Source organism: Brachyhypopomus gauderio, chromosome 9, assembly GCF_052324685.1.
Source record: "Brachyhypopomus gauderio isolate BG-103 chromosome 9, BGAUD_0.2, whole genome shotgun sequence".
In the NCBI taxonomy this organism is placed as follows: Eukaryota; Metazoa; Chordata; class Actinopteri; order Gymnotiformes; family Hypopomidae; genus Brachyhypopomus; species Brachyhypopomus gauderio.
The window spans coordinates 10681719-10706422 of record NC_135219.1 but is presented as its reverse complement, the minus strand read 5'-3'; the positions used below and the strand labels follow the sequence as shown (position 1 = coordinate 10706422).

General features: G+C 43.2%; 2 protein-coding genes and 1 long non-coding RNA gene across 9 annotated transcripts in view; 2 read left to right on the top strand and 1 right to left on the bottom strand.

Annotated features, from left to right (window-relative positions):
* LOC143522985 (uncharacterized) overlaps window positions 1–14566 on the top strand; it is a 32405-nt gene extending 17839 nt beyond the window's left edge. The window contains exon 2 of the long non-coding RNA XR_013133192.1: window positions 13741–14566. This is a non-coding gene — a long non-coding RNA (uncharacterized LOC143522985). The remainder of the gene's footprint in view (window positions 1–13740) is intronic.
* On the bottom strand, window positions 1938–18953 carry bloc1s2 (biogenesis of lysosomal organelles complex-1, subunit 2). 3 transcript variants are annotated; one of them, XM_077017045.1, is made up of 6 exons: window positions 18758–18952; window positions 18282–18398; window positions 17911–18030; window positions 17526–17630; window positions 16921–16953; window positions 16511–16751 (listed from the first exon to the last, which is right to left on the bottom strand). In XM_077017045.1, exons 1-5 carry the CDS (start codon window positions 18918–18920, stop codon window positions 16922–16924), a joined length of 537 nt encoding a protein of 178 aa, XP_076873160.1. In that variant the 5' UTR covers window positions 18921–18952; the 3' UTR covers window positions 16511–16751; window position 16921. The 3 variants fall into 3 exon arrangements, with proteins under 3 accessions (XP_076873161.1, XP_076873160.1, XP_076873159.1); XM_077017046.1 differs by lacking the exons at window positions 16511–16751; window positions 16921–16953 and adding an exon at window positions 1938–1972 and having other exon boundaries at window positions 18758–18953; XM_077017044.1 differs by lacking the exon at window positions 16921–16953 and having other exon boundaries at window positions 18758–18953.
* Window positions 18954–19669: 716 nt separating this feature from the next.
* The window catches only part of usp24 (ubiquitin specific peptidase 24), a 44925-nt gene continuing 39890 nt past the window's right edge, over window positions 19670–24704 (top strand). For 2 of the 5 annotated variants that reach the window (XM_077017038.1, XM_077017036.1), the window contains exon 1: window positions 19670–20098. In XM_077017038.1, the coding sequence (XP_076873153.1) occupies window positions 19820–20098 (279 nt within the window). In that variant the 5' untranslated portion in view covers window positions 19670–19819. Of the gene's footprint in view, window positions 20099–23354; window positions 23394–24704 lie in introns of those variants that run through there. The other 3 variants (XM_077017039.1, XM_077017037.1, XM_077017040.1) reach the window with 2 other exon arrangements.

Below are 24704 nucleotides of genomic sequence, written 5' to 3'. Positions count from 1 at the left end.
AAGCCACCTACTTCTACACATGACAGAAATCTGCTGTTAGAACATCTTGTTTTCATTTGTACTTATTTACTTAAATGAACTTTCCTGATATTGTGAAACCTGAATGAAAAATCGTGCAGCTATTTTTAATTTCTGAATGCATGTCTAGAGTTCTTGTCTTCCTTGCTGTTTGTCCTGTTGAAACAGACTGTACAGGGATTATACATGAACGAGAGCAACACCGCAGCTTCGTTACTCACTGATTCGTTTAGGTTGTAGTCCCTGCACCTAATGCTCCACTGTAGACATTCAAACGTGCCAACAGCGTGTCCAGATATTTAACGTCCACAGCGCATGTTTTGTGGGAGGACACATCGATGCTGATGCCCGTGCTGCTCAGTAATGTCAATGTAAACTCTTTACTTCTTCAATACTGGAATTTCTAACCATATGTTTGGTTTCATGTGTGACACAGTGTAAAATCGGGTGTGAGTGTTTAGATCAGTTCAACGGGTGGGCAGAACAACTAAACATGTTTGTTCTGTTAAGGATATAGAATGCCATGTGTATTATCAACCATTCATTTTAGTCTGACTGGCATTTAAGCCTGAGCCAAAATCCCCATAAACACAAAGAGAATGCGAACATTTGGCATGGATATGTTACCTTACGTCGAAGTTCTGTCTCTGTTGACAACAGTGTGGTATGGCAACGTGCCTTTGTCTTGGCGTTGCAACGAGGACAGTAAATGATTGATGATCACGAATACCCTTAAATTTAGCTGGCATGACCAAAATCTCTCATGTCGTGAGAACTGCAGCGGTTTGCAAAATCATGCAATTGTTCTTTTCCAAGGGAAAATCAAGTGAGTAATGGGATGGATGTGTGCTTTGGGACCGCTGCCATGTCCACACTGTTCTGCACGGGCCTGAGGCTGCATGGGAAACTCTGACCACCTGCAGGAAACCTCAGTGCTCTTAAGCAGGTATTAGCGTGCCGCGCCCGACCCCCCGTGTGGTGTTGTGGATTGCTGGTGCTGTCGTGATGACACCATGTGTACTCTTCACTGTACTAGTGAGTCCTGCTGGAGGTTGTTGGCAGGGCCCAGTCACGTCCGCTGCACCGGAGCAGCTCGGGTGACGCTCGTGGGAAGCTCGACCCACGGCTGGAGCTCCCTACTGGGGTTGCAGACTTCATCATCCTCCTCCTCCTCTCTTCCCATGGCTCAAGCCAGTGCTTCCCCACCCCTCCTCTCATCCGTCTCCGGATTCTTGTCGGGGCGCTCGTCGCCCCTCTGATCTCTGCTCTCATTGGCCACTTCTCTGTCCATGTGGGACTCCTTAGAGTGGTTAATGGTTGTTCTTGCAGGCGTGATTCTTGGTGGCCAGAGACACTCCAAAGGCTTGGACAGAGACACAGTGCTGTCCTTTTATTTTCTTAGGGAACAACGAAATCCTCAATGATTTAATGTTGCCTAACTGTTGCAATACTGTACCTGAGGGACAAGGCAGAGGACAATCAGATCGGCACCATGCGCAGACGCTAACACAAACACTGCAGGCGTTCAGGACGACCTTCTCGGTTGTGTCAGCGTTTCAGTGGACGGGACTCAGTCTTTCATCTAGCAGTGGACTCATTGGACCTTCATGTCCTGTTTTGATCTCGTCATAAAATAACATTATTTTAAGCCCATGGCTGTTAATATGCAGTCTGAGAGAGTTAGTCCAGAAGGCTGTAGAAAGGAAAAGCAAAGCCGATAAAGTCCTTTGGTTAAACATGCTTTATCCTGTGTGATTTTACTGTGTGTGTGTGTGTGTGTGTACACTAAACTCCATGTCCCCACAGCGGAAGAGATTGTGTGTGTAACTGTTGTACTGAGGGTCTGGTGTCATCCTGGAACCTGCCCACATGGGTCGGGTCTTTTATCACTTACTGAAGATCCGTTGTTGTTTGTGCTGAAGTCTGCCTTTATGTTCTTCCTAAGCAGCCATCTCTGCGGGTGTGTGGGAGAGAGAGAAAGAAGAGAGAAAGAGAGAATGTTGTTAGATAAATAGATCACACAGGAACACTGTAGGTGGTGGATTTGACCTGTATCAGAAATCATCCACCTTCCAGAGAGCACCTTCCACTGACGAACAAAAACTCTAGAATCATGTGGCCCAATCAGAGGGCCTTTGTGAAGCTTGTGCAGAGAGCAGCGTTAAAATATCAGTGCCTGGAATAAATAAATAAACTCCATCCAGTTTGCTATCACCCCAGACAGAGTGAGAAGCCTTGCCTAACTGCAGTAGACCTTCTCACAGGGGCACTGTTGTTCTGGAGGAAGCCAAGGACCCAGAGACAAATAAAAACAGAAGACTTTGAGACCCAACACCAAAGACAGCCATGGCTGTTAAAGACAACTATTAAAACATAAAGACTTCCTAAAAATGTTCTGTACTTAAACTTGAGGAAACGGTTGTTGGAATTCCACAGAGAATTCTGTAGGCTGGGTTAGCTAATGGGCTAAAGATGCATGTTGCTATGGCTATTGATTTAAGATTGGTTCATTACTTCGTCTTCAGTTTCAGTCATTGTCTCTGTCTCCTAAACTCCATTAGTCTCTCTCAGTCCAAGAAGCAGGTCTTTGATCTATGCTGGATGTGTGTTTGGTGTGTGTTCATACCTTAATCCATGGTGTGTGTGTGTGTGTGTGTGAGGGAACACATAAGACGGGAGCGCAGAAACGCTTAGAAAGAGAGGAAGATACTGATGACAGACTTGACAGTGATTGATTGAGTCCTTCTGTTATGGATCAGCCAGTGTTAGAAACAGAATGGTGAGGGACGCATTAATCTCTCGCGCACGACCCTCAGGCCCAGAGAAGCCCAGCAGTTCTTGCATAATCCTTTGTTTGATCTTGGCCTGGAGCTTACGACGTACAAAGCCATCGCAGTTTGCACGCTGTTAAGGAGAGCCTGAACCAGGCCAGCAGAACTGAAGCTCGTCACCAGTATTCTTTCTGTTCCAGATTTGGAATCTGTAACATGTAAAGATAATAGAATTTGGGGTAGCCAATGTAGCTTTAGTCATTTAGCGAGCCATGAAATACGTGTGTGGAAAAGGATGACACCTGCATACTACGGTGTAGGTTAGTAAAAAAAGAAATAAAGACTAATCAGAAGTTTGTGTAATTTAAGGAAACTACATTTAAAAGTCTGTATTGTAATTATTACTGCCTTTCACAGAAATCAGCGAGAAAAATATTGAAACTTAGATGTAGCCACTGGAGGACTGTCTTCTCCCAGTAAGAGAGCTGGTTATTAGAGCTGGTTAGTGTTTGGGAATGTTTTCTGCTGGTTTAAATCAACTCGCCATGGAAACCAAGCAGTGGCACAGAACCAGCTCTGTGCTGAAACGTAGTGAAGCCACAAACTCTTCAGCTTTATCCAGTACAGACACTGATGACATTTACGGTTATCTTCTGCCATTAAGTCGGTTCCTGTACCCATACATGACTAATTGCATGGCTGACAAGGTTAGAAGACACGGAATAACTTGAACAAGAGCATTGCCAACAGTTCACTGGTAACAGGAACCATCTGGATGAAATTTTGATTTAAGTGGTAATACATGAGAACAATAATGCCTGCACTCTCCCTGAGGTCCCTGTGTAACTCTACCTCAGAAGGACTTCATGTTGGACCCCGACCAGGACGCAGATGGGGGGGGGGCTCAAGGTCAAAGGTCAGCTCCCCTCTCCTGTTGTTACAGAACCTGAAAAGCTATATCAAGAAGGCAGACTGGCTTTGGATGTGGCTGTCGAAATGTCTTTATAGCACTGGGTAGGGCTTGTTTGGTGGGCGTTTGACCTTAACCAGGTCATTAAACTGTCCAACTGTGAGTTCTCAAGTCAATTTTTTTTACTTAAACCTAAAAGAGCTCTATACATTAAGTGATTTACTCAAGACCTAATATGAAGAGAAAATATTTGCTCAGATATTTAAATCAGAAATACGAACGTACACATTCTGATTATCTTTTAGAATGATCAATAATTTTGATATAACCCTACAATATTTAAATCTCCATCATCATAACACCTTCTTAAGATAATTTCACTATAAACTCAGGCTGCTTACTTATACTTTCTCCAGACAAACAAATGTGGTATGTAAATACAATAGGACACTTCTTCTGTGTCAACACTAGGGCAAAGGTCATGAACATTAGACACATGCTCAGTGTCAACACGATGCTAAGAAGGAAAAGTGCTGATGTACCAAGGTGATGGTGACCATAGTTGTCCTGGTAACCCACAGAAAAGCACTACAGTTATTGCTATACGCGTGTGCCCACATTGGAGTGTCCTCAGTGTGGAATATACCGGTCTCTGCCAGTGGGTTAAATAATAGTGCCCCAGTAATCAGGGCTGCATGCTCTTTCTGTTTTAACTGAGTTTTCAGACGAACATTTCAAAGACGGTAAAAGTTCTTTTAAGGACAAGCCAAAAAAGCTGTAGAAGTGGAAAGTTGAATAATAAAATATGCAATTCTGCCCCCAAGGTGCAGGAAAGGCTGGAAATTCATCCCAAATGAACAACTGGAAATGTAAACAGATGAACGCTTGTTCTTTCGTCTTTATTGTTGGCTCTGAAAATAGTGACATGGCCTCCTGACTGAAAATCAACACCAAACCATGAAAGTCCAAGACATTGTGTGCCATCCTGGTCCACTTTTACTGTATTCTATTCCAATAGTACTGCATGTGTAAATGCATCATTATAATGGCATTGCTACCAAATATGTTTCTGCATGCAGCACCTAAATTGAACGAGTTTTGGTCAACTTTTGCAATTGTCAGTGTGAACTCTCACTAGGAGTTTTGCACTGCTAAATATTTTGCTAATTGACGTGTGGTCTCTTGACTGGAGAGTTAGATCTTTGATCAGAAATGCTAGCCAGAGTTTTGAGCGTTGTGTAACTCCATTGCACCTTGATCTGAACTGGGCCAGCAGTCTTGACAGCTCTGCAGCAGTGCTGAGTCCTGGACCAGAACCACAGAGCATGTGCGTTTCAGCCGTGGCCAGTGTGGTGAACCCTTGGTGTATTACACAACCATAATCTAATATGAGTGTCAGAATTGTGTGACGAACTCCTGAGCAGATTTGCTTTGTTTACCACACAGGGTTTTCTCTCCAGAGGAACCTCTGTGAACTACGTAAAAACTTTCATGCTGCTTCTCGCTGTCAGAAATCCATCCGGCCTGCGACAGGATGCATGTGTGTGTGTGTGTGTTTTCTTATTGGTGGGTTTATAATGTTGTATTGTTCATTTTTCTGGCCACAGTGTCAAGAAGACTAGGAGAAGGAAAGATGCAATAGAAAATGAAAGTTCTGTGGGGACTTGGTCATGGTTGTTAGTCCACAGATGTTCTTAATGACTGGTGTTTGTATTCTTGGGTTAGTCAGTTGCACAATATTTACTGCAAAATAGTCCATATGTCCATGAAACCAAGTTCCAAATCTATTTACATGTATGTGGATTTAATATATTGGCTCCAGAATGTCTATGAGTAGCAAGTACTCTACTGATCATAGAGCTCAGTTACACTGTTAGAGAGAAATGGTGTTCACACACACACACACACACACACACACACACACACACACACACGGGCAAACTACAGCCTGAAACGTCTAAGCATTAAACAACAACATTTAGCAAGCCAGCTAGCAAAGGGTCCTCACACTCCAGTTCCTCACAGTCATGTGTATTGACTACACTCATCATTCTACACTTCCAACACCAAACATCTTGCACCCAACACACCGTCTGGATTCTGGATAGGGCAGTCATGGCCTGGTGGTTAGGGAACTGGTCTTGTGACCGGAGGGTCGTGGGTTCGATTCCCAGACCTGACGCCATGACTGAGGTGCCCCTGAGCAAGGCCCTTAACCCTCAATTGCTCACTTGTATAAAAAATGAGATAAAAATGTAAGTCGCTCTGGATAAGGGCATCTGCCAAATGCCATAAAATGTAAAAAATGTAAAATGAATTCAAATAATGATGAGTACACAGAAACAGTGCAAATCTTCTCTAGTGTCTTACTCTTAATTATTACCTAAAACAATTACTAAAGCAACACCAATGCACTATATCTGATTAATGACCATGCAACGTTAGAGGTCTGGTTTATACAGGTTATACTGGTTTATACAATGTTAAATAGGTTATACAGGGTTACATAGGTTATACAGGTTTGTACAGGTTATAGGGGTTTATACAATATTAAATAGGTTATACAGGTTTATTCATGTTATACAGGTTATACAGGTGTATACAGATTATACAGGTTTGTACAGGTTATACAGGTTATGCAGGTTTTTACAGGTTATACAGATGTATATAGGTTATACAGGTTTATACAGGTTATATAGGTTTATACAAGTTATATAGGTTTGTACAGGTTATACAGGTTCATACAGGTTTACACAGGGTTATATAGGTTATACAGGGTTATACAGTGAGAATGAAGATGATTTATATTAACATTGTTCAACTCAGTTGGTTGTCTACATGTACAAACTATTGTTGAGTTAGAACACTCACAGACTGTTGCCAAGAAAAAGAGGTGTGTGTGTGTGTGTGTGTGTGTGTGTGTGTGTGTGTGTGTGTGTGTTTTCATTAAATCTATTCTTCATGACACATGATGACTTTGTTTCACAGCTGTAGCCGTTATGTTTCTGATCCTCCCTGCTCCATGTATATTCACTGTTAAAGCCTTAATAATGAGATGCATGGATTAACATATTGTGCTTTATAGAACCCAGAAAAGGAGGAACTGATTTTGTGCAATTGGTGAAATGACCTTTGACTTCTAGCTCTCAGCCTGATGGGACTCAGAGTCACCACTGGGACTGGTTCTTGTTAAAGCAACTTTGAAAGTTGAGCAGATTGTAATTTAACAGCAGTGTCTGCTGCCTTGAGTTCGTGCTTCAGTTGAGTTCGTGCGCCAGTCCCTACTTGGTGACAGTGGCGTTGGATAGCTTCATGACCACATCCATTTTCTCCTTAGAAGTCCCCAAAAATTTGGGGGTTCACAGCTCCTAAATGCCGCCCCTCCTCTCATATAGAGAGAACTGTAGATCGGGCGGACGGGATTGGAAACGTTCAGATATGAGGCCTCATCTCGAGAATAACAACTCGGCTAAAATACTCAAGAAAAACTTGGCGAGTAGTATCAACAGCTCCAGAATTCTCTTACATTCCACAAACTCACTGTGGATTTCTCGTGTGTGCTCACTCTGCTGGATGACCTAAGAAAGGCTTTTTTCTCAGTGGCTGTGCAAGTTTCGTATTTCTCCTCGCTCACTCCTTTTCTCTTGACTATACAACAGATCGCATCTCCACTCAACATGTCCTGGTCCCTCTAAAATTGCCCTTTGGCTATGATGAGAAACTGGCACATGTGCAGAAGATTAATCACAGAGACGGTTCTATCGACCCTGCTACCTGAGTTCTGGTGTAGCTCAGTAGGAGAGAATGTGGTGAATCTAATGTCTTCAGTCCGAATATTTGATCTTTGCTTATTCATTGTTATGGCTTAGGATAAGACCTTGAAATGTTAACTGGCAAACATTGCTTTGGATAACAATGATTTACATTGAATTTACACAGAATTTGCGATTGGTTTACTTAGACTGAAAAACTTGCTGTGATGTAAGAGAATGCGACAGGTTAAGCGTCTGCTATGTTTAGCAAATTGACATTCCAGCACAGTTTGCACATACAAAAACAAAAATTTTATTACAGCAATTTAACAAACGTAACAATGCCCATAGTTAGACCTGTGGTTTAGGACTATGGGATGGATTGATATTACACTTAATGATGCTGGATTAATCTGTGTTTCTGAAAACCCTCCCATCGATTTCCAGTCATTATTTTGGTCCAAGTTTTAATGTCCGGTCATGAAGAAGCTGAAACTCAGACAGAATTAGCATCCATGTGCAGGAGCTGTACTGGGAACATTTAGAGGCTGTACTGCGAACATTACAGGTTGTACTGGGAACATTTAGAGGCTGTACTGCGAACATTACAGGTTGTACTGGGAACATTTAGAGGCTGTACTGCGAACATTACAGGTTGTACTGGGAACATTTAGAGGCTGTACTGCGAACATTACAGGTTGTACTGGGAACATTTAGAGGCTGTACTGCGAACATTACAGGTTGTACTGGGAACATTTAGAGGCTGTACTGCGAACATTACAGGTTGTACTGGGAACATTTAGAGGCTGTACTGCGAACATTACAGGTTGTACTGGGAACATTAGAGTAGGATCAGAGGCAAAGTGAAGACAGGAAAGAACCAAAGAGCAGCAAAGCGAGCCCCAACGGTACCGGGCTGGGCTAATGCAGCCTTCACCAGACCAGGAGACGGGCTAGAAGAAGAAGTCTGGACATGCTGTAATAATAATAATAGTGTGATGTGGACGAGGAGATGCTACTACTGGGGGTCACTGGACGTGTTATGTAGTGTTGTACAGCATTACATGTTATTTAGTGTAACATGAGTGTTGTATAGTGTGGTGATGAGGATGATGGGACACAGGTAAGTGTGATAAGTTGCCATGGAAACCACTAGCACTCAGGGGATGAGGACCTCTGGTGGCCAGAAATGTGCGTGACAGACATCCAACTTAAATTTTGATGAATGCCCAAATAATGATTTTCATTACCAACTCCAATAACTGCAGTTTTCTTTTAATCAAAGTGTGTGTGTGTGTGTGTGTGTGTGTGTGTGTGTGTGTGTGTGTGTGTGTGTGTGTGTGTGTGTGTGTGATTGCAGAAACATGCACATGCACGCACGCATAAGTATGTTCAAATTCGTGTGAGGTATGTGCAATTTTGAATCTAACGAAGAAAGCGATGCCACATGTGGTTTGGTTGGATAGAGATGTGAGCTGTGCATGTGTGTTCTCAGAGCGTCTGTGTGACTCAGATCTAAACACACTCAGCTTATCCACAAACTTCCTGGCACATCTTCTGCCCAGATGGCCTTTGGTCACTGCCACACAGTGCACTTCTGGTCCATTGTGCCTCGACTTGAAAGTGTAGCTAGCGCTTTGGCTTGTTTCCATTCATACAGCATTACCTACGTAGCTTGCATGCTAACGGTTCAGCAGTGCCCATCTTCTGTGTATTCTGGACTTCAAAGTCAAATCATAACCTCTGACCTATAATCATTTGGCAGTAAATGCAGTGACAGGATTTTAGTGAGCTGTGCTAATATTAATTCTCTTAATGTTCAACCAAGCCTGAAGTATTGGTTCCTTTTCTTAAATCATCATTGGTGACGCAGAGCTTTTTAACTGGTAGAGCTGAAGCTTTCTGTAGGGAATAAATGACAGAATTTGAGGGAGCAGTGATATGATCCTGTCACATGATGTCAGTCATTCTCCAAGTAGATTCCTTTATTCCTTTGAATCAGACGTTTTTTTTTTTCCATTTGAATTTAATGTAAATGTTACCACCAGCAGTCTACAGTGTCTTTGTTGTTGTGAGGTTTGTTAGAATGTGGGGTCATGGGTCACTGAGTAGAGATGAGGGGCAGACCACTGACTGTGTGTTCAAACATCACATGTACACAGGGAGCTAATGCCGTGTTGCTCTACTGTTCGGTGAAGGACACTGTGAGGCACCAGGCTCTCGGACCTGTCCTGTCTCCTGTCTTATCATTCAAAGCTGGACAACATGTTTTAGATTAAACTCCACTGCAATAGTATTAGCACATGGAGAGCTTTACGGTCATGAACACTGGATTCCCTCTCAAGAGAACCGCACTTAAGGTTTAAAACATATCCCCATGTCAGCAGTACGTAAGAATGTGTGTGCTTCCAAGAAAAACTATTCCATGCCAAGGAAATACTATTTTGCTCCTCTATGCTTATTAGAATCTAAATCAATCTAAACACAGTTCCCTACTCAGGCCCGCAGAGTAACAAATCATACAGCAACACTGTGTTAAATGGATGTGTAGTGAGTCATGTTAATTAAAGGGCCAATTTTGACGATTCTTCAGCCAACCACAGTGGAGTTGAAGCGTGCAGCAGCAATGAGACAGAAACTAGAAGCTCCTCCAAGAAGCCTCGCACCTGCTCTTGGCCTGCGTTACGGTCTCATGCCTGCCTGAGGTACCCATGCATTGGCCAATCACTCAGTCATCTCTATTAGTACCACCGCAGTTAGTGTCACTTCATGGTGGCGAGTTTTGATGATGTCATGACCCTTGGACACAGCTGCGAGCTCTGAGGTGTAATTGCCACATGCCATATGTGAACAATCCACTGGTCTTTTTTTTGCCATGTGCAGTGAGTAGAACATTTAGAACTTTGGCATTACAATGGAAATGTCAGAGGGATCAGTGCAGTTTGAAATATGATCACTCCCAGGTCAGACTGCTGTCCTGATTGAATGTGTCATGAGACTAAAATGTATGATTTATCCAGAACTAGTAGTAAGAACTATTTAAAATGCCATATATTTCAATATTACAACTTTTACATGGTGTATATTCAGTGCTAAAAGTAAAAAAAAAATTGAAGAGGCGGCTCCATTCAGTCCAAACCTCTATTTCTGTCTCCCTCTCAGTTCTGCCCCCTGTGGCCATGGAGAGATGAGCGCATCATTAGCTCCGTCTATAGAGGTGATGTTTAAATACGCTGTGCTTGCTAGCGGCCTGTATCCCATCTCGCCCCAGTGGCCCATGGACCCACATTCTAACCAGCCTCAAAACAACAAAGAGACTGTAGGCTGCTGGGTAACATTTGCATAAAAGCAGAAGATGAAACTGTGGTTCAAAGGCCGGGCAGATGCTGAGGGCAGCATCCAGCGTTCAGCACTGGGTCAGACTCTACATAAGCAAACAAACTCAGAGCTGCAAAAGATCACACGGTGGGAGCAGCGCTGTGGTCTCAATGGCTTGAAAAGTCTCTCTTTCTCTCTCTCTCTCTCTCTCTCTCACTGTGAAGCATTGATTTATTCCTGTCGTAAAGGAGTCAGGGCCCGTGAGGAAGAGGAGAAGTAAGGGGGCAGGGCCCGTGATGAAGAGGAGAAGTAAGGGGGCAGGGAAGGGTGCTGTCTGTGCCTCTCAGACTCCTCTGTCAGGGCAGCCATTGTTTTAGGTGATTTACAGGCGGGACGCGCGTCTGTTAGCGCTAATGTAGGCCCGCCCACTCCCCTCACGCTGTCACGCCAGGCCCTGTGGATCCTCGCTCGGACCTGTGCGAGGCAGCCAGCTGTCCTCCAGAACACCGCGGTGAATAGAGCAGCCCTGCCCTGTTTCCATTAACAGGCATCAAAGATTTTTAATTGAATGATTTGTGACGGTCATATATAGACCACGGACGCAGGGCCAGTTTCAGATGTTTTCATACTTACAAAGGGACAAAACACATGCAAATTTAAAAATCGAGAACAGGTCCTAGATCAGACTTCTCCTTAACTCACTGCCTTTCCCTCTAGATTTCATGATATTATTAATTGTTGCCCTTAATTGAATTAGTCCAAGTGAAGTGGCATGTTAATGACTACTAGATGTCGTTAAGACACTGTTATGGTAATGAAATAGTGTGTGAAAAAGAAAAATAGAGCATATGAATATTAATGTCATCAGATATTTGAATTAACAGTCAGGAATGTGTGGTGCATGATAAAGACTGAAGTGAATTCTATCCAGAATCAACTTTTTATTATTTTCTTTGAATATTCTCCAGCTTGCACAGAATTGCTTTGGACTCCAATTTATTTTAAGTACAATTTTTACCACATTCAAATCATTCGAAATTACTGAAGGAACCTAAAGGACTGGAGATCTATGCTTGGTATTTCTCAAGTGTTGAAAACGGTTTTCAAGTTGTTTTTTCTAGACAATCCAGTGCCAGATATGACCATGCCAGCAAGTCTCCCGTGGAAAAACACTCGCACGCTTTTTAATGCAGAACACGCTGAAACATGAGGGTTCTGCAGGACTCGTCCCGTATGTGTGAATGCATTCATGTTTTGTAGAGTTCTTGTGTTTGAACACATAATGTGGTTTGGGGATTTCCTTTCCAGAACCCACACACAGTTTAGCTTCTCATCATCCTCTGAGAACAAGAGGGGAGAGAAAGACGAGACGTGGTCGAGACTGTTTCTCATGTCTCATGAGTGTCTCATGAAGCTATTTGGTCAGACAAAGAGGGACTGGGGAAAGGAGGAGAAAAATCTGAACAAAGAAAATGGATGAATAATGGTTGTGCTTTGTGCAGAGACTCAACTAATCACTGCATTGACTGTTTCAGATTAGTAAGTGAGCAAATGGTGTTTGGACGCCCTAGTCCCTCAGGAAATCAGCAAGGCAAGGCCAGCATCCATGAGCCCCAATACCCCACATGGGGGGGGGGCAGCATCAATGACCCCCCACCACACCATGTTTGCGTGAGGGCACAGCAAGAGAGGCCATGTGTCCAACACGGGATCCGGGCCCGACCGATGCTGGAGGAGCTTCAGATGCTTCTGGTTAGTGTGGAGAGCATCTAGAGCGTTTCACCTCCCGACACCCTCTCCCCTGATCTACCAGGCCAAGCCCTCAGGGGGCAGAACTTAAAGGAAGCTACCCTGCTGCCCAGGAGATAAGGAGACCCCTCCTCGTCTTCTGTGTGAGCCCAAGTTCCATCTCGGGTCAGCAAAGGTTCAGTTTTGTGCAATAAGCTGACATCTGAAGAGGAACTCGGCTGATGCATGTGACTTCTTTTTTAATTCATAAACCAAGGATTTTTGGAGACAGTTCTGCTGGAGGTCTTAGTTTCTCTCCACCACTATTCCTAATATCTGATGGCTTTTTACTGGAGGACCACAAGGTACCTTTGTGTTATGGAGTTACACCTGCACAAGGCTTTCACCCTCACAAAAATACAGACATATGTGATTTATACTTAAAGACCGTACACCAAGTTAACCAATATGTGTTTTACAGCACTGAGGGCAGTGCTATCTGTCAGGAAGACATTGGCCGTTGGACATGCCAAACTACATGTGCAAGGATGGAGTGATACATTTTATTTATGGCTAAATTTTACAGCATGTTAAAAATCTGGAGCTTGTTATGAACTAGGTATTAATATGACTCACTGCTGTATCTAGCAGTAATCTCAGACCACGTAGTGTTCATGTGCAGCGTGTATCTTGAGCAGTCTTGCAGTCCATGCTCAGGTGTCAAGACCTCACATTCCCACACACCGCATTTCGGTTCAGCCGTCAACACACACACAAATCATTTTTACATGCATGATTAGTAAATATTGCAATTTAGAGTGTTCTCTTAATGTGCACAACTTCAAACACAGAAACTCCAACACACGCACGCACCAACACGTCTCCCCTGGGGGAGTCAGATTTATGTGTGTTTATTTATCCCAACACTGTTGGTCTCTAGGGGTCTGCCAGGGTCAAGCGCTCCCGGAGGAAACCCAGGAATTCTTCTGTAATTCTCTTCACCACAGACGCAAACACGCAGCCACACGTAGAAGGCCCCTCACCACGTAGAAGGCCCCTCACCACTCTCCTTCCTGCCTCTGCTCTCACTGAAGGCCACACTGGGGCAAATGTATCTGTTTTTTGTGACCCGTTCTTCGGTTGGTTAACCAAAGCCTCGTTGTTTGCTAAAATACATAGGTGTGGGCTAACTTTATGTGTTTGTTGTGTGTGTGTGTGTGTGTGTGTGTTTATGTGCTTACAGAAGCACAAGGGAGAAATGACAGAATGCGCATGGCTCCCTAGAGGATCACGCACAGGGGAGGTCTGTGGAGAACAAGACTGGAGAAATCATTGGAGGACAGTGGAGGATGATACAGATGTTACCAGCAGCCTCTCCTTTCACTCACACACACACACACACACACTCGTAATGTTACTTCTACCACACATGCTCAACTGTCTCTTTATCTTGTCAGCTGCCCCAGTTCAGTCCCTGTTTCAATAATTTCAGTTTCTGCCCATTTGATGTTTATATGGGAGGCTGGGACATTGAAGGTCTGTATGCATGGAATCTAGTAAACAACTCTTCATATCAGAGTGAGTGCAGAGAGGGTTTATAGTCAAGTCCTCTTCTCTACATAAAGTGATTTTCCCCAGCTGTGATCACTTTCTTGCTCAAGGGAGTGTCATTGTTATGGCCTTTCTTGCCAATGTTATAAACGTACTGTGGCTGTGGTAGCAGGAAACCTTTCCTAAACTGTGATAATTGTTTTTGGATATAGATCTCCTCAGATAAATGACATAGCAGCTCTCTCTCTCACACACACACACACACACACACACACACACACACACACACACACACACACTAAAATGAACACCCTCTCTGCCCTGTCCCCCTTCAATTCTGATCAGTGTATTTTATCCAGAAACTCAAATAAGTGTATAATGGTGAGAGGGAAAGCACAGAACTGCCCAGAGACAAGCCAAGAGAAGTGAGCCATATAAAATAACACAACCATGAGCCTCCATAACTACAGAACAGTGTGTAGGAGAGAGATACTAAGAAGGAGAAATAAAGAGGTGGAGGGAGGCTAGAAAAAGATATTGCACAAGATGTTGAACCACTGTCTCCAGCCACTCGCATCACTGCACAACGGGTTCAGAGACTTACGCCGGACCTGCTCAAGATCATCACCAAATTAATGCTGCGTATGATATCTTCAACATTTGGTTCCTAATGTACACAAGGAGACATACTGAGCTAGGAGGACATCGTGCATGTTACATTTGTGGCACAATGTGTTTTCTTGGGCTGAAACGGCTGGCAACCATGATCAATGCTGAAACTCTCCTCTTGCAGATAGACTGCGTCTTATGGCTTTTGGGAGAATTCTTAACTTAGAATTTGTACTGGCAGTAATCATCAAAGTTTGGCCTGTGTGTTTTGAATGGGCTGCACCTCTTTTCCGCATCAGTCAGTGTCAGTGTGGTGTGATTGGAATTCACCACGGCTGTTGTAGAAAGTGAATTATGTTTAATGTTCCAGATTTCATAAGGCCTGAATTAAAGACAGCTTCCACAGGATACACTTCAGTTCAGTACAAATGACTTACTGCTGTCTCAGTTGGATTTGTGTGTGTGTGTGTATGAAATTTGAGGGATGCCAGACAAACGATCCTTCTTGAGATTTGCACTAGTCCAGAGTGAGGTGAGGTGGCGCGACACTGCCGTCAATAGATGCCCTAAAGGGAGCAGACACACTAAACACAAGCTCCCTGCAATTCTGTGTTTTCACTGGGGACGAGGATTATCCCTGTCAAAACCAGAGGTGCTTACAGGAGGTCCCCACACACACACACACACACACTCTCCTGCTGCTTGTATGTGTGTATCAGGGACCCGCAGTGCTGGTTTTCTTCCAGGTTCATGTATCCATGAAGACATATGGGTGAAGCTAATAAAGGTCAAAGGTAACTCAAGTCTACACATGCTGGTGCACTTGAACCCCTACAGTATCAGGCTCCTCCCCTTTCCACCCCCACCACAGTATCAGGCTCCTCCCCTTCCCACCCCCACCACAGTATCAGGCTCCTCCCTTTCCCACCCCCACCACTGCCATAGCAGACACTCAGTGACAAGCTTCTGAGAAACACCACAGGACAGAAGAGAGACTCTTGCCCCTCACCTGCTTGCATAGGACACTGTTTCCATATTGGCCCCATATTAGCCAATTAAACATGGGTTTGAGGCTACTTGGACCTGCTGTGATGGATTTCAGTGATGGATGTACGGGTGCTGGTTCTGCTTGATAAGGCATTTAGATATGATTTTGATTGCTTTTTGTCTATAGCTACCATCATAATGTGTTCACAAACACATGTATATATTGGCCTTTTTATGCAAGTTTTTTTTCTTTCTGAAAATATCGATTTCATACAGTCCACTCTGGCAAGTTTTCCATCATTGCTCAAACACTCAAGAGTCTGACAGTGTTTAGGTTTTTTATGATTCCGATCTGGATTTGTAGTATTGCAACAGTCTCAACTATTACGCAAGCCATCAGGCTTTTTGAGATGGATGTTAGCACAGCTTTTGTGGTGCGGACGACGGAGCTTTAACACGCCATGCATCTGACCGTCTGGCAGCAGAGAAGCCCCTTGCCATACATGGAGCTGAATCCTAGTACATAGCTACCAGTCAAAACAAGGTAAAATGTTGAGAGAGAGAGATGGAGAAAGCAGTGTAGGCTTAGTGTGCCACCTGGTGGTCGAATGTGGAGTGCAAGGGAAACCACAATCAATGGGTGCTATTTTAAACATTTATAGCCACCATAACCAAACCTTCATGTTGCTATCCAAAATTTTCAAACATTACATAAGTGCATCTCATTAAATAAAAAACAACAAGCAGTTCAAAGACAATTAGAGAAACGTTTGCATTACTAGCCATAAATGTACAATATTAGTTGCTATTTTACAGAAATCCACTCCATTTAGCAAAATGTTAAATATTAAATCGGACACTAGGGGGCGCATCAGCATGCTTTATTAGGTTACTGCACACATACTGGCTGAGCATGGTGCTGTACCATCACAGCTCTGCGATTCATGAAGGCCCATCCAGCACAGCTGGACTCCTTCAGGCGGTCAGTCGTAGGGCTCCTGCACTCAGAGATGTGGAGTCCTCAGCAGAAACGTTAGACCGTACCGTCTGAGCTTTAATGTGGACCAGTACAGACGCTGCACTGCCTTAGAGCTTTCCCACAAACTCCTAGAAAAGCAGAAACGTGGAACCATAATAATAATACAAAATGTGTGTATCCAAACCCCAGAAGTGGTTTGGCATTTCATGGAGCCTGCTGAAGTAGACTGGGCCGATGGCTTCTGAAGCTCTTCCTAAGACTACCGTACCACACACACACACACACACACAGACACACCTCATCGCTTCTCCAGTTTCTTAAACTTGGCCTCTGTAAGGAAAAACAAAAAGATGCAGGCACACTTCACTCAGGGCAAATCAGTGCCATACTGCACTTTAGAGAGAGACAACAGAAAGTGTTTCCAGTTATAGTCACAATAAGATCTGCACATTGCAAATTTACCTATAATCTTTAAGCGAGTGAAAATATGATTATATGAGTCTGTTCAAACAGAAGGACTTCTAGCCAGTATTAATTTACAATCTGAAGTCACATGTTGAGAATACCCAGAGGGCAATACTTGGTCTGAGTGCACCATCTAGTGGAACAGTTAACGTTCCCCAAGTTACTGTACAGCACAAGTTTACATTACCAAGCCAAGGCACCGAGGCAGATTTTGTGATCTACGTTCACGCAGCAGCTAGACAATGGTCCAGTATCATTGTTGATGGCTTTGTTAGCATTACTTAAGGCAATACACTGATGTTTCCAGTTCCTAATGTAACTAACTCTGGGCTGAAGAAAAGAGTTACCTATACATGTGCAATCCACATATTTGTATGTAAACCATCTAAATTAATAGGCACTTTCCGAGCTCTTCAGATAAAAGACGTATGACTCACCCAGTTTTTTGGAGTACGTGTCCAGTTTGTACGCTGCCTGTTCCAGTGCAGTGACCTGCTCCTCGATCTGACTGATCTGGTCTAGATACGGCTGCAAGCTTGCATCTGCAAAACACCGTCACACTTTATACAGATGTAGCCTGGATGATGAACACGCAATAAAACATCACAAATATGTGTGTAATAACGAGGTTAAACTCATGCCTTTTAGTAACTGCAGTGTACTTGGGTAAGATACGTAAAGATATTAAATTGTAGAAAAGTAAAGAACATTTCCAAAGAAAAAGTTACTCTGGAAACAGTGTACTTTCTACAATTTTTTATCTCTCTCTATGTGTGTGTGTGTGTGTGTGGACACGTGTTCTATTCCGACCAGCTGACTTACATTTCTGATTAAGATCTTGTAAGTTGCGACTGATGTTAATGGATATGTCCTTCATCTCCATGTACTTCAGACTGGTTAGTTTGTTCATGTTCTCCAGAAGTTTATAGTCCTCACATGTGGCTAATAAAAAAATTTTAAAAGAGTTTTTGTTACATATAAACAATATTGCTTTGTTGCAAGAACGCAAAAAACAAACCTAGAACTGCATGTTTCAATCTGATAAAATAAAGGAAAGGGAAGCCAGATGTAAATTGCATTAAGCGCAAAATAATAATTAGTCTTTCAGGTTGTGCAGTGTATTTTATTTGACAAAGTTGTCTGTTGATTGTGTGTTTAGATCAACAAATGCCACTTGTGGCATTTCTAGGCACCTGTGAGTTCTCCTTGAAGGAATACTGCCATTTTATCAAACATGTCTCTGCATAGTTCATTGATGTCAGGCTGTGCAGGCTCGGTGGCCTCTTCTGCCGTTTCCACACAGCCATCATCTGCAAAAGACACCCACCAAAGGATGAAATACTCTATAAAGATTGAGCTTGAACAACCTCACTGTAATGCATACACTGAAACAAGTATCACTTAAGGTGCCAATTATCAGAAATCTTGATACTACTACAAGACTACTCATAAGCCTCCTGCAAATGAGCCAATGTTTTCTGGCAAATATAAGAGCATAAAAACATTTTATTATTCGGTATCCAAGCTTCACCCAAAGGCCACATGATCCTGTAGAAAACGCAAACTAATGACAAGCTAGCTAATTAGTTAGTTAGCATAGTTAACATATGAGGAAACCAGTCACTTAGCTTGCTGCTAGTTAGCCTACACGCTAACGTCAAGAACTCACTGTTATTGGCGGGCCTTTTCGGTACAGGCCCTGTATTTTCATTTGGACCGTCGTGACCCACATCTTTTTGTTCAGCATCACTCCTCAGAGGTAAGACTGTCGGAGGCGCAGGAACGCGACCACCACTGTCCATCGCAGCTGCCTCCTCCCCTGTCGCGGCCATTTTGGCTCCCTGGCTGTCACGTGACTCTGTTTCACGTGATTTGTCACTACTTTTTTGCCGCCACACCCTTATATCATAAAGTCGTTTCACAATTCACAATATATTCTGTAATTTAGCGGCCTCTATATCGTTTCGTTTTTTTTTTCTTTTTAGTTTTTGTAGACGTTATTGTTGCGAACTGCTGTGGTTCATACACTCTGCATCATATACCTTTAAAATAATTTACATTTACTAACCCTAACCAATTTGAGGTTCAGACATGTATTGTCACGGATTTTGATAACTAGAAATTAGTAAAATATTAATGACTGAAAATACGTGTGGATTAGTGTCACGTTTTCGAGGCAGACTAAGTGAAGCCACGAATAGTTAGCAATACAAGTTGAGGTGAGGTGGGGCATTTTCAAAATAAAACTCCTCTTGTCATCGCGTGCATATTTTTAATGGCATGTAACGTTAAAATATGATGATTTTTCATCCTAAGATGAAAAATAAATATTTATTAATGTTGCATAAACAGCTCTGCCCGCAATTAGCAAAATTGCTATATAATATTTCGTGTTAAATGTAAAATAACCTTAAGCTTATATTGCTTCAGCATGTATCTCACTATGCTGACACTCGCCGATACACATTTAATTGAATTTACTAACTGTCCCTTTTAAAATGAAATATTGAAAATACAGGTTTAAAGACATTATTTTAAAAGGCATTGACATTTATTACGGTAGCAAATTTCACACAACTGGGGCTTTCTCGCAGGTCGGAGCTCTCCGGCTTTGATGATGGGACTCCATCGTGACAGGATACCACCGAGTGTAAACATGGCGGCACGCACAGCCAGGAGTCTGTGCCGTGTGCCTCCTTACTGAAGCCCGAGGAACCGAGACACTTCGACCATGGAGACTGAGGAGGAGCAACACATGACGACGCTCCTATGTATGGGCTTCCCAGACCCCGTCGCCATCCGAAAAGCCCTCCGTCTGGCCAAAAACGACATAAACGAGGCTGTCGCTTTCCTCACGAACGAAAGCCCCGGACTCGGCTATGGATACGAGCCGATGGAGAGCGGCCCTGCCCCGGGTTCTGGGCCTAGTGGAGACGGTGAAAATAGCGGGAGGACCGGCACCGGGGGCTTTGACCCTCCGCCGGCGTACCACGACGTTGTGGAAAGCGAGGTAAGACTGCCAAACGGCTGGACTGGAACGCGTATTTTATTGCCCCAAGCCTTGAAACAAGTACCCGCACGGTACCGCCTAACCCCAAGTTATGTTAGCATTGCTGTTTAGCTGCCTTAGCTTAGCTTAGCTAGTTAGCTTGGCTAGTTAGCTTAGCTTAGCTAGCCAGTCGCCTCGCGCTCGTCAACGGTCCTCGCTGTCAGAAACTGGAGGGAACGTCGCGCGGCGTCGCGAGCTAACCGGCTAACACGCGCGCGCCGTGGGACTAGTTGAACGTGTAGCAATGTGGCTAACACACGTAGGGCAGTGGCTTACAGCAGCAGGGCCATCATTTTAACAGAGATTTAATTTAGCTCGTCCTCGTTCTAGTGTGTGTGGCAAAACGGTTTATAGTTAAGTGAGTTTGGGACCTGAAATAACATGTAAGGGTGGTAGACTAACGATAGTAGTGGTGTCCAGTGAGGCTTGGGGGAGGGGGGGTCTTCCTAACCAGCACATATCCAGATAGCCAACAGCTGTGTAGCTCAGTAGGCGGTTTTACACGTATTACACTCGCATATGTGCGAATTGTGTCATTGTTGACAGCGCAGTAGATAACTAGCTTAAAACGAAAGCATCATGATCATATTTTTCTCTATGGGAATGCTTGGTTATCATGCTGGCGGTGTTATGCTAGCTATCAAATGTTGGCGTTTACCATTAATGTAAAAGTCACTCTGATTACCTTGGCTATATTTACAGTAGCAGACCTGCCGTTACAATGTCTTTGATGTCAAAATAGCCAACTTGGATATGGCTGACTGCGTGGACAGTATTGCACGTCCTTGTAGCTAGATGAATTGTAGTTAGCTTTATTGGAATAGACTAGAATGTATTAGTCATCTACAGAGAGAACCGAGCAGTGCTATACAGTGGAATTCGTTCTTTGCACGTCCAATCGTCCTTAGTAAACTATGAAGAGCATCTCATTCTAACAGTGTTGAACCTAAAATCTGTGACCAGCGAATTGTAAACTGTACATTTACTTGCTTGTGACTGTAGACTGTACGTCAACTTGCTCTAAAACTATTTAAAGACACTACCATACACTTTTTAATTACCATTTTACACATTTTACTGTTGGAAAAAAATCAATAATCGAGTACCCATGTGCAATCATCAGAATATGAGACCCCACAGTACCTTCATAATAAATTAGTTAAACATCAAACAGAATGAATTGGCAGCACACATCCATAATCAACTACATCAACTATAAATATTTGTTTAAGTTTTATTATGATGGTACAGTGGGGACACACATTCTGACGACCTGTATGCGGCTGGACCTAGAGGCGGTGGCCACAGATTTCGATGTAACACCAGGAAGCCTAACATGTTCAAGTTTCAACCATGGTCTTAAAGCTTCAACACGCTTTAGACACATACACTATCTAAAGCCCAGCTTCAACACTAACGCTTTACACACACGCGCGCACACACACACACACACCATCCTCTACACATCCCCCACCAAGTATGGGTATGTTGTTTTTAGTTTTCATCAGTGTTCAGCAGGCCCTCATCCTTCCCTTAGCTGACTTTCTGATTACTTATCAGACCCGTGAGGGCTTCAGTAGACCGTGTTGACTTTCATACCCCGGACTTGCTTTGTGTATTACGCAGACCTTATGTCAGCTTAACAGAGATGGGAAATACAAGAGAATACATTTCTCTCAAAAGTAATGAAAAATATTTCCTTGATGGTTACTTAATGTATGTCTGTTAAATGTCACAGACTACTCTGTCAGGTTAGAATAAATCTGCTTGATGAATAAAGAGTTGGTATTAACAACTCTATGAACAGTATGGACAGTTGGTTACCTTGATTTTCACGTTGGCTAACTGCTGAGCACAGAGCTCTTCTCATATGTTAAGTCAAGATGTTTCATGTGTAGCGTTTGGCTTAATGGTTTGTCCACTTGTACTGAAAGTGATTGCAGTGGTGTGAAACCATCTTGCTCAATAGGTTTGTGTTAAATGTGATTGCAGCACCCTATGGATTGTCATACGTCACCACTATCACATGTTATTGTTCCTTCCATATGCTTGTGTCCAAACGCCACCAGTAAATAACTTCAAATAACTAGTAGATCCTCTGTATCAAAGTAATGTTCTGTTTGTAAATTATACTTCCCAAACTACATTATCTACATGTTGATTGTTTTTGTCAGTTTTCTGATGAATGAATGATGTCTGTGTGGTCTTTTGACAAAGCACTGAAAATGGTTGCCGTTACCATTTCTGTCAAAAAAAAAATCTACCCAGTGTATATGGTTCATGTGTTTGGAAGTCACATTGCTTTTGGTAGTGATAATATTTTGTCCAGGGTGCAGTCACACTCACATTTCATATCTCTGCATTCACAACTAAACCTTTGCTCATTACATTATCTTCTGGTTTGGTCATATGTTGCTGGTCTATAGACTGACAGTGCATTAATGCACTGGATGAAAAGAATAGTTCATTCTAGTGTATGCCGTTAACATCAGTGACAGCATGGGTAAGTTAAATGTAGATGGTTGTTGCTGTGTAGAAGCTATGTGTCTGCTTCTTTGGATGTGATCCAGGCATTTTCAGAAGCACCTGTTTTGCACCAACGCATTTGGGACCTAGTTACCTAATGCATTTCCTCCCTGTGGTTTGTATCTAATGACAACAGCAACCATGCTGTAGCTATACAGCCTGAATGTTGTATGTCACTGCAAAGATGCATTTAACACACGCAGTGCTCTAAATGACTATAGATGCTCAGGTCTACATGTGTTGAGCCATGTTATTCACCCACCAGTCACTGGCTTCTGTAGTATTCTAGGGTGTTGGGCTGCATGGGCACAGAAGCACAAATGTGTGTCTGCATTAAAGTATGTTAGATGTGTCCAGGACTGCACTACACGCTTCATGTGCTCTCTTCTGAAATACCTTATTTACTTATGTACTTTTTAAAATGTGGATAACACATCTTAATCATGTCAGTGGAGAGAAGCCCTGTATGGTGAGGGAGAGAGTTCTGCCTATAAGTGTCACTGGGTGTTGTTTCGGTCACTGCTTGTTTCCAAAACACTTTTCCAACGTCCAGAATCCGTTTGTTGTTTTTGATAATACAACCTGAGGTCCTGGCATGTGAATCCTTGAGCACACTCAGGCTATCCTCGGTGTACCTGCAGCGTTCATTACTCACTCACCAACACGTTCGGTTGCTTTACAAATTCGACAGGACCTGGACTGGACAATGGTACTTCAGAAATACATCAGGGTAACTCATTTACTATAACCTAATGTTGTTTAAGGCAGTAGAGCTGCACTGCATGCTTCCAGACACTTAACATGCTTTGATCTTTCACAGTAGAGAGACAGACTCACGAGCTACCTGATTTTGATGCAAACCATGCTTAACCAGCAAAACATGCTTAAATTCTGTTTCATCTGTTTAACGATTGTTTAATCTGCTTTATAATGATTCCTGTTTAATCATTTAGTGTACATGCTAAATAGTTAGCGTATGTCCGATCCTGTTTGAGCAGGTGTTGGGCCTGCTGATGTTGACTGAGGTGTTTGTATCTGGTTAAGTGTGTATTTGTATCGGGTTAACTGGGTATTTGTCAACACATTAATAGACCAGTGTGACATTGCTTCTTTTCATCTCCATATAAACCAGAATTTGTGTAAGAATTGGGACTCTGTTGATATTATTATTAGATATGTCTGCAGGCTGCATATTTACTCTTTCAGATTTTAATAGCAGATAAATTGATATCTGATACTCCTGAGTAATAATTTGCCCATTTTATCTGGCCCTGAGTAGGAACAGTTTTAGAAATGTGGAAATGCTGTCCTCTGTCCTCTCTGGACGCCGGTGTTGGTGAGACTCAGTATCTGTGCGCTTCTCCCATGCAGTCCTGTGCCTGGCTCATCTCATAAAGCCTTGAAAGCCGACTGCTTAAGTGTGTGCTAGCCGATCACACATGGTAGCAGCCATTATTGTTAACTATTAAAACTCTCTTTCCCTTTCACGTGTCATTTCTTTTGTAGTTCTAGCATGTTCTCTTGCTCTATCTGCTTGTTTATCCGTTTTGCTGCATCACACGTTGTTGTGGATGTTGATGATGATGATGTGTGTGTTCATCTAGTTTTGCAAGCCTGCGGGTATAAATAGATGAGGGAGGAACCCTGGTCCCCAGGCACTGCTCACTCCCACAGAGGACTGGGACACACAGTAACGCAGTGAGGCTCCAGTTACCTCTCTGCTCCCAGCACACACGGCTAGTGCATAATGCTGGAGCGAGGGCCGGTGGACACGCGGTCCAGGACCCTGAACGGCTGAACGTAGCTGACACACACACACTCACACACACACACACACACACACATACACACACTCTCTTTCAGGGAGCTTCAGGGGAACCATTTAGAGTCAAGTATAGTCACACGGGCATACGCACAGCACACCATAAACATGCATTCATGCTGTGTTACAGTCTTGAAATGAAAGCAGCACCCTGGGGACACAAACACTCCCTGGGTGCCCAAGGCAGCTGTCTGACAACCATAACGCGCACACCACCCA

Excerpts from the sequence above, each read along its gene's own strand:
- bloc1s2 (XM_077017044.1), bottom strand. The coding sequence starts at position 18,920 with ATGGCCGCGACAGGGGAGGAGGCAGCTGCGATGGACAGTGGTGGTCGC. Across the intron at positions 18,031-18,281 it reads CCTTCAAGGAGAACTCACAG|CCACATGTGAGGACTATAAA; the intron begins GTGCCTAGAAAT and ends TTTTTTTATTAG. Across the intron at positions 16,752-17,525 it reads CACGTACTCCAAAAAACTGG|GAGTTTGTGGGAAAGCTCTA; the intron begins GTGAGTCATACG and ends CTGCTTTTCTAG.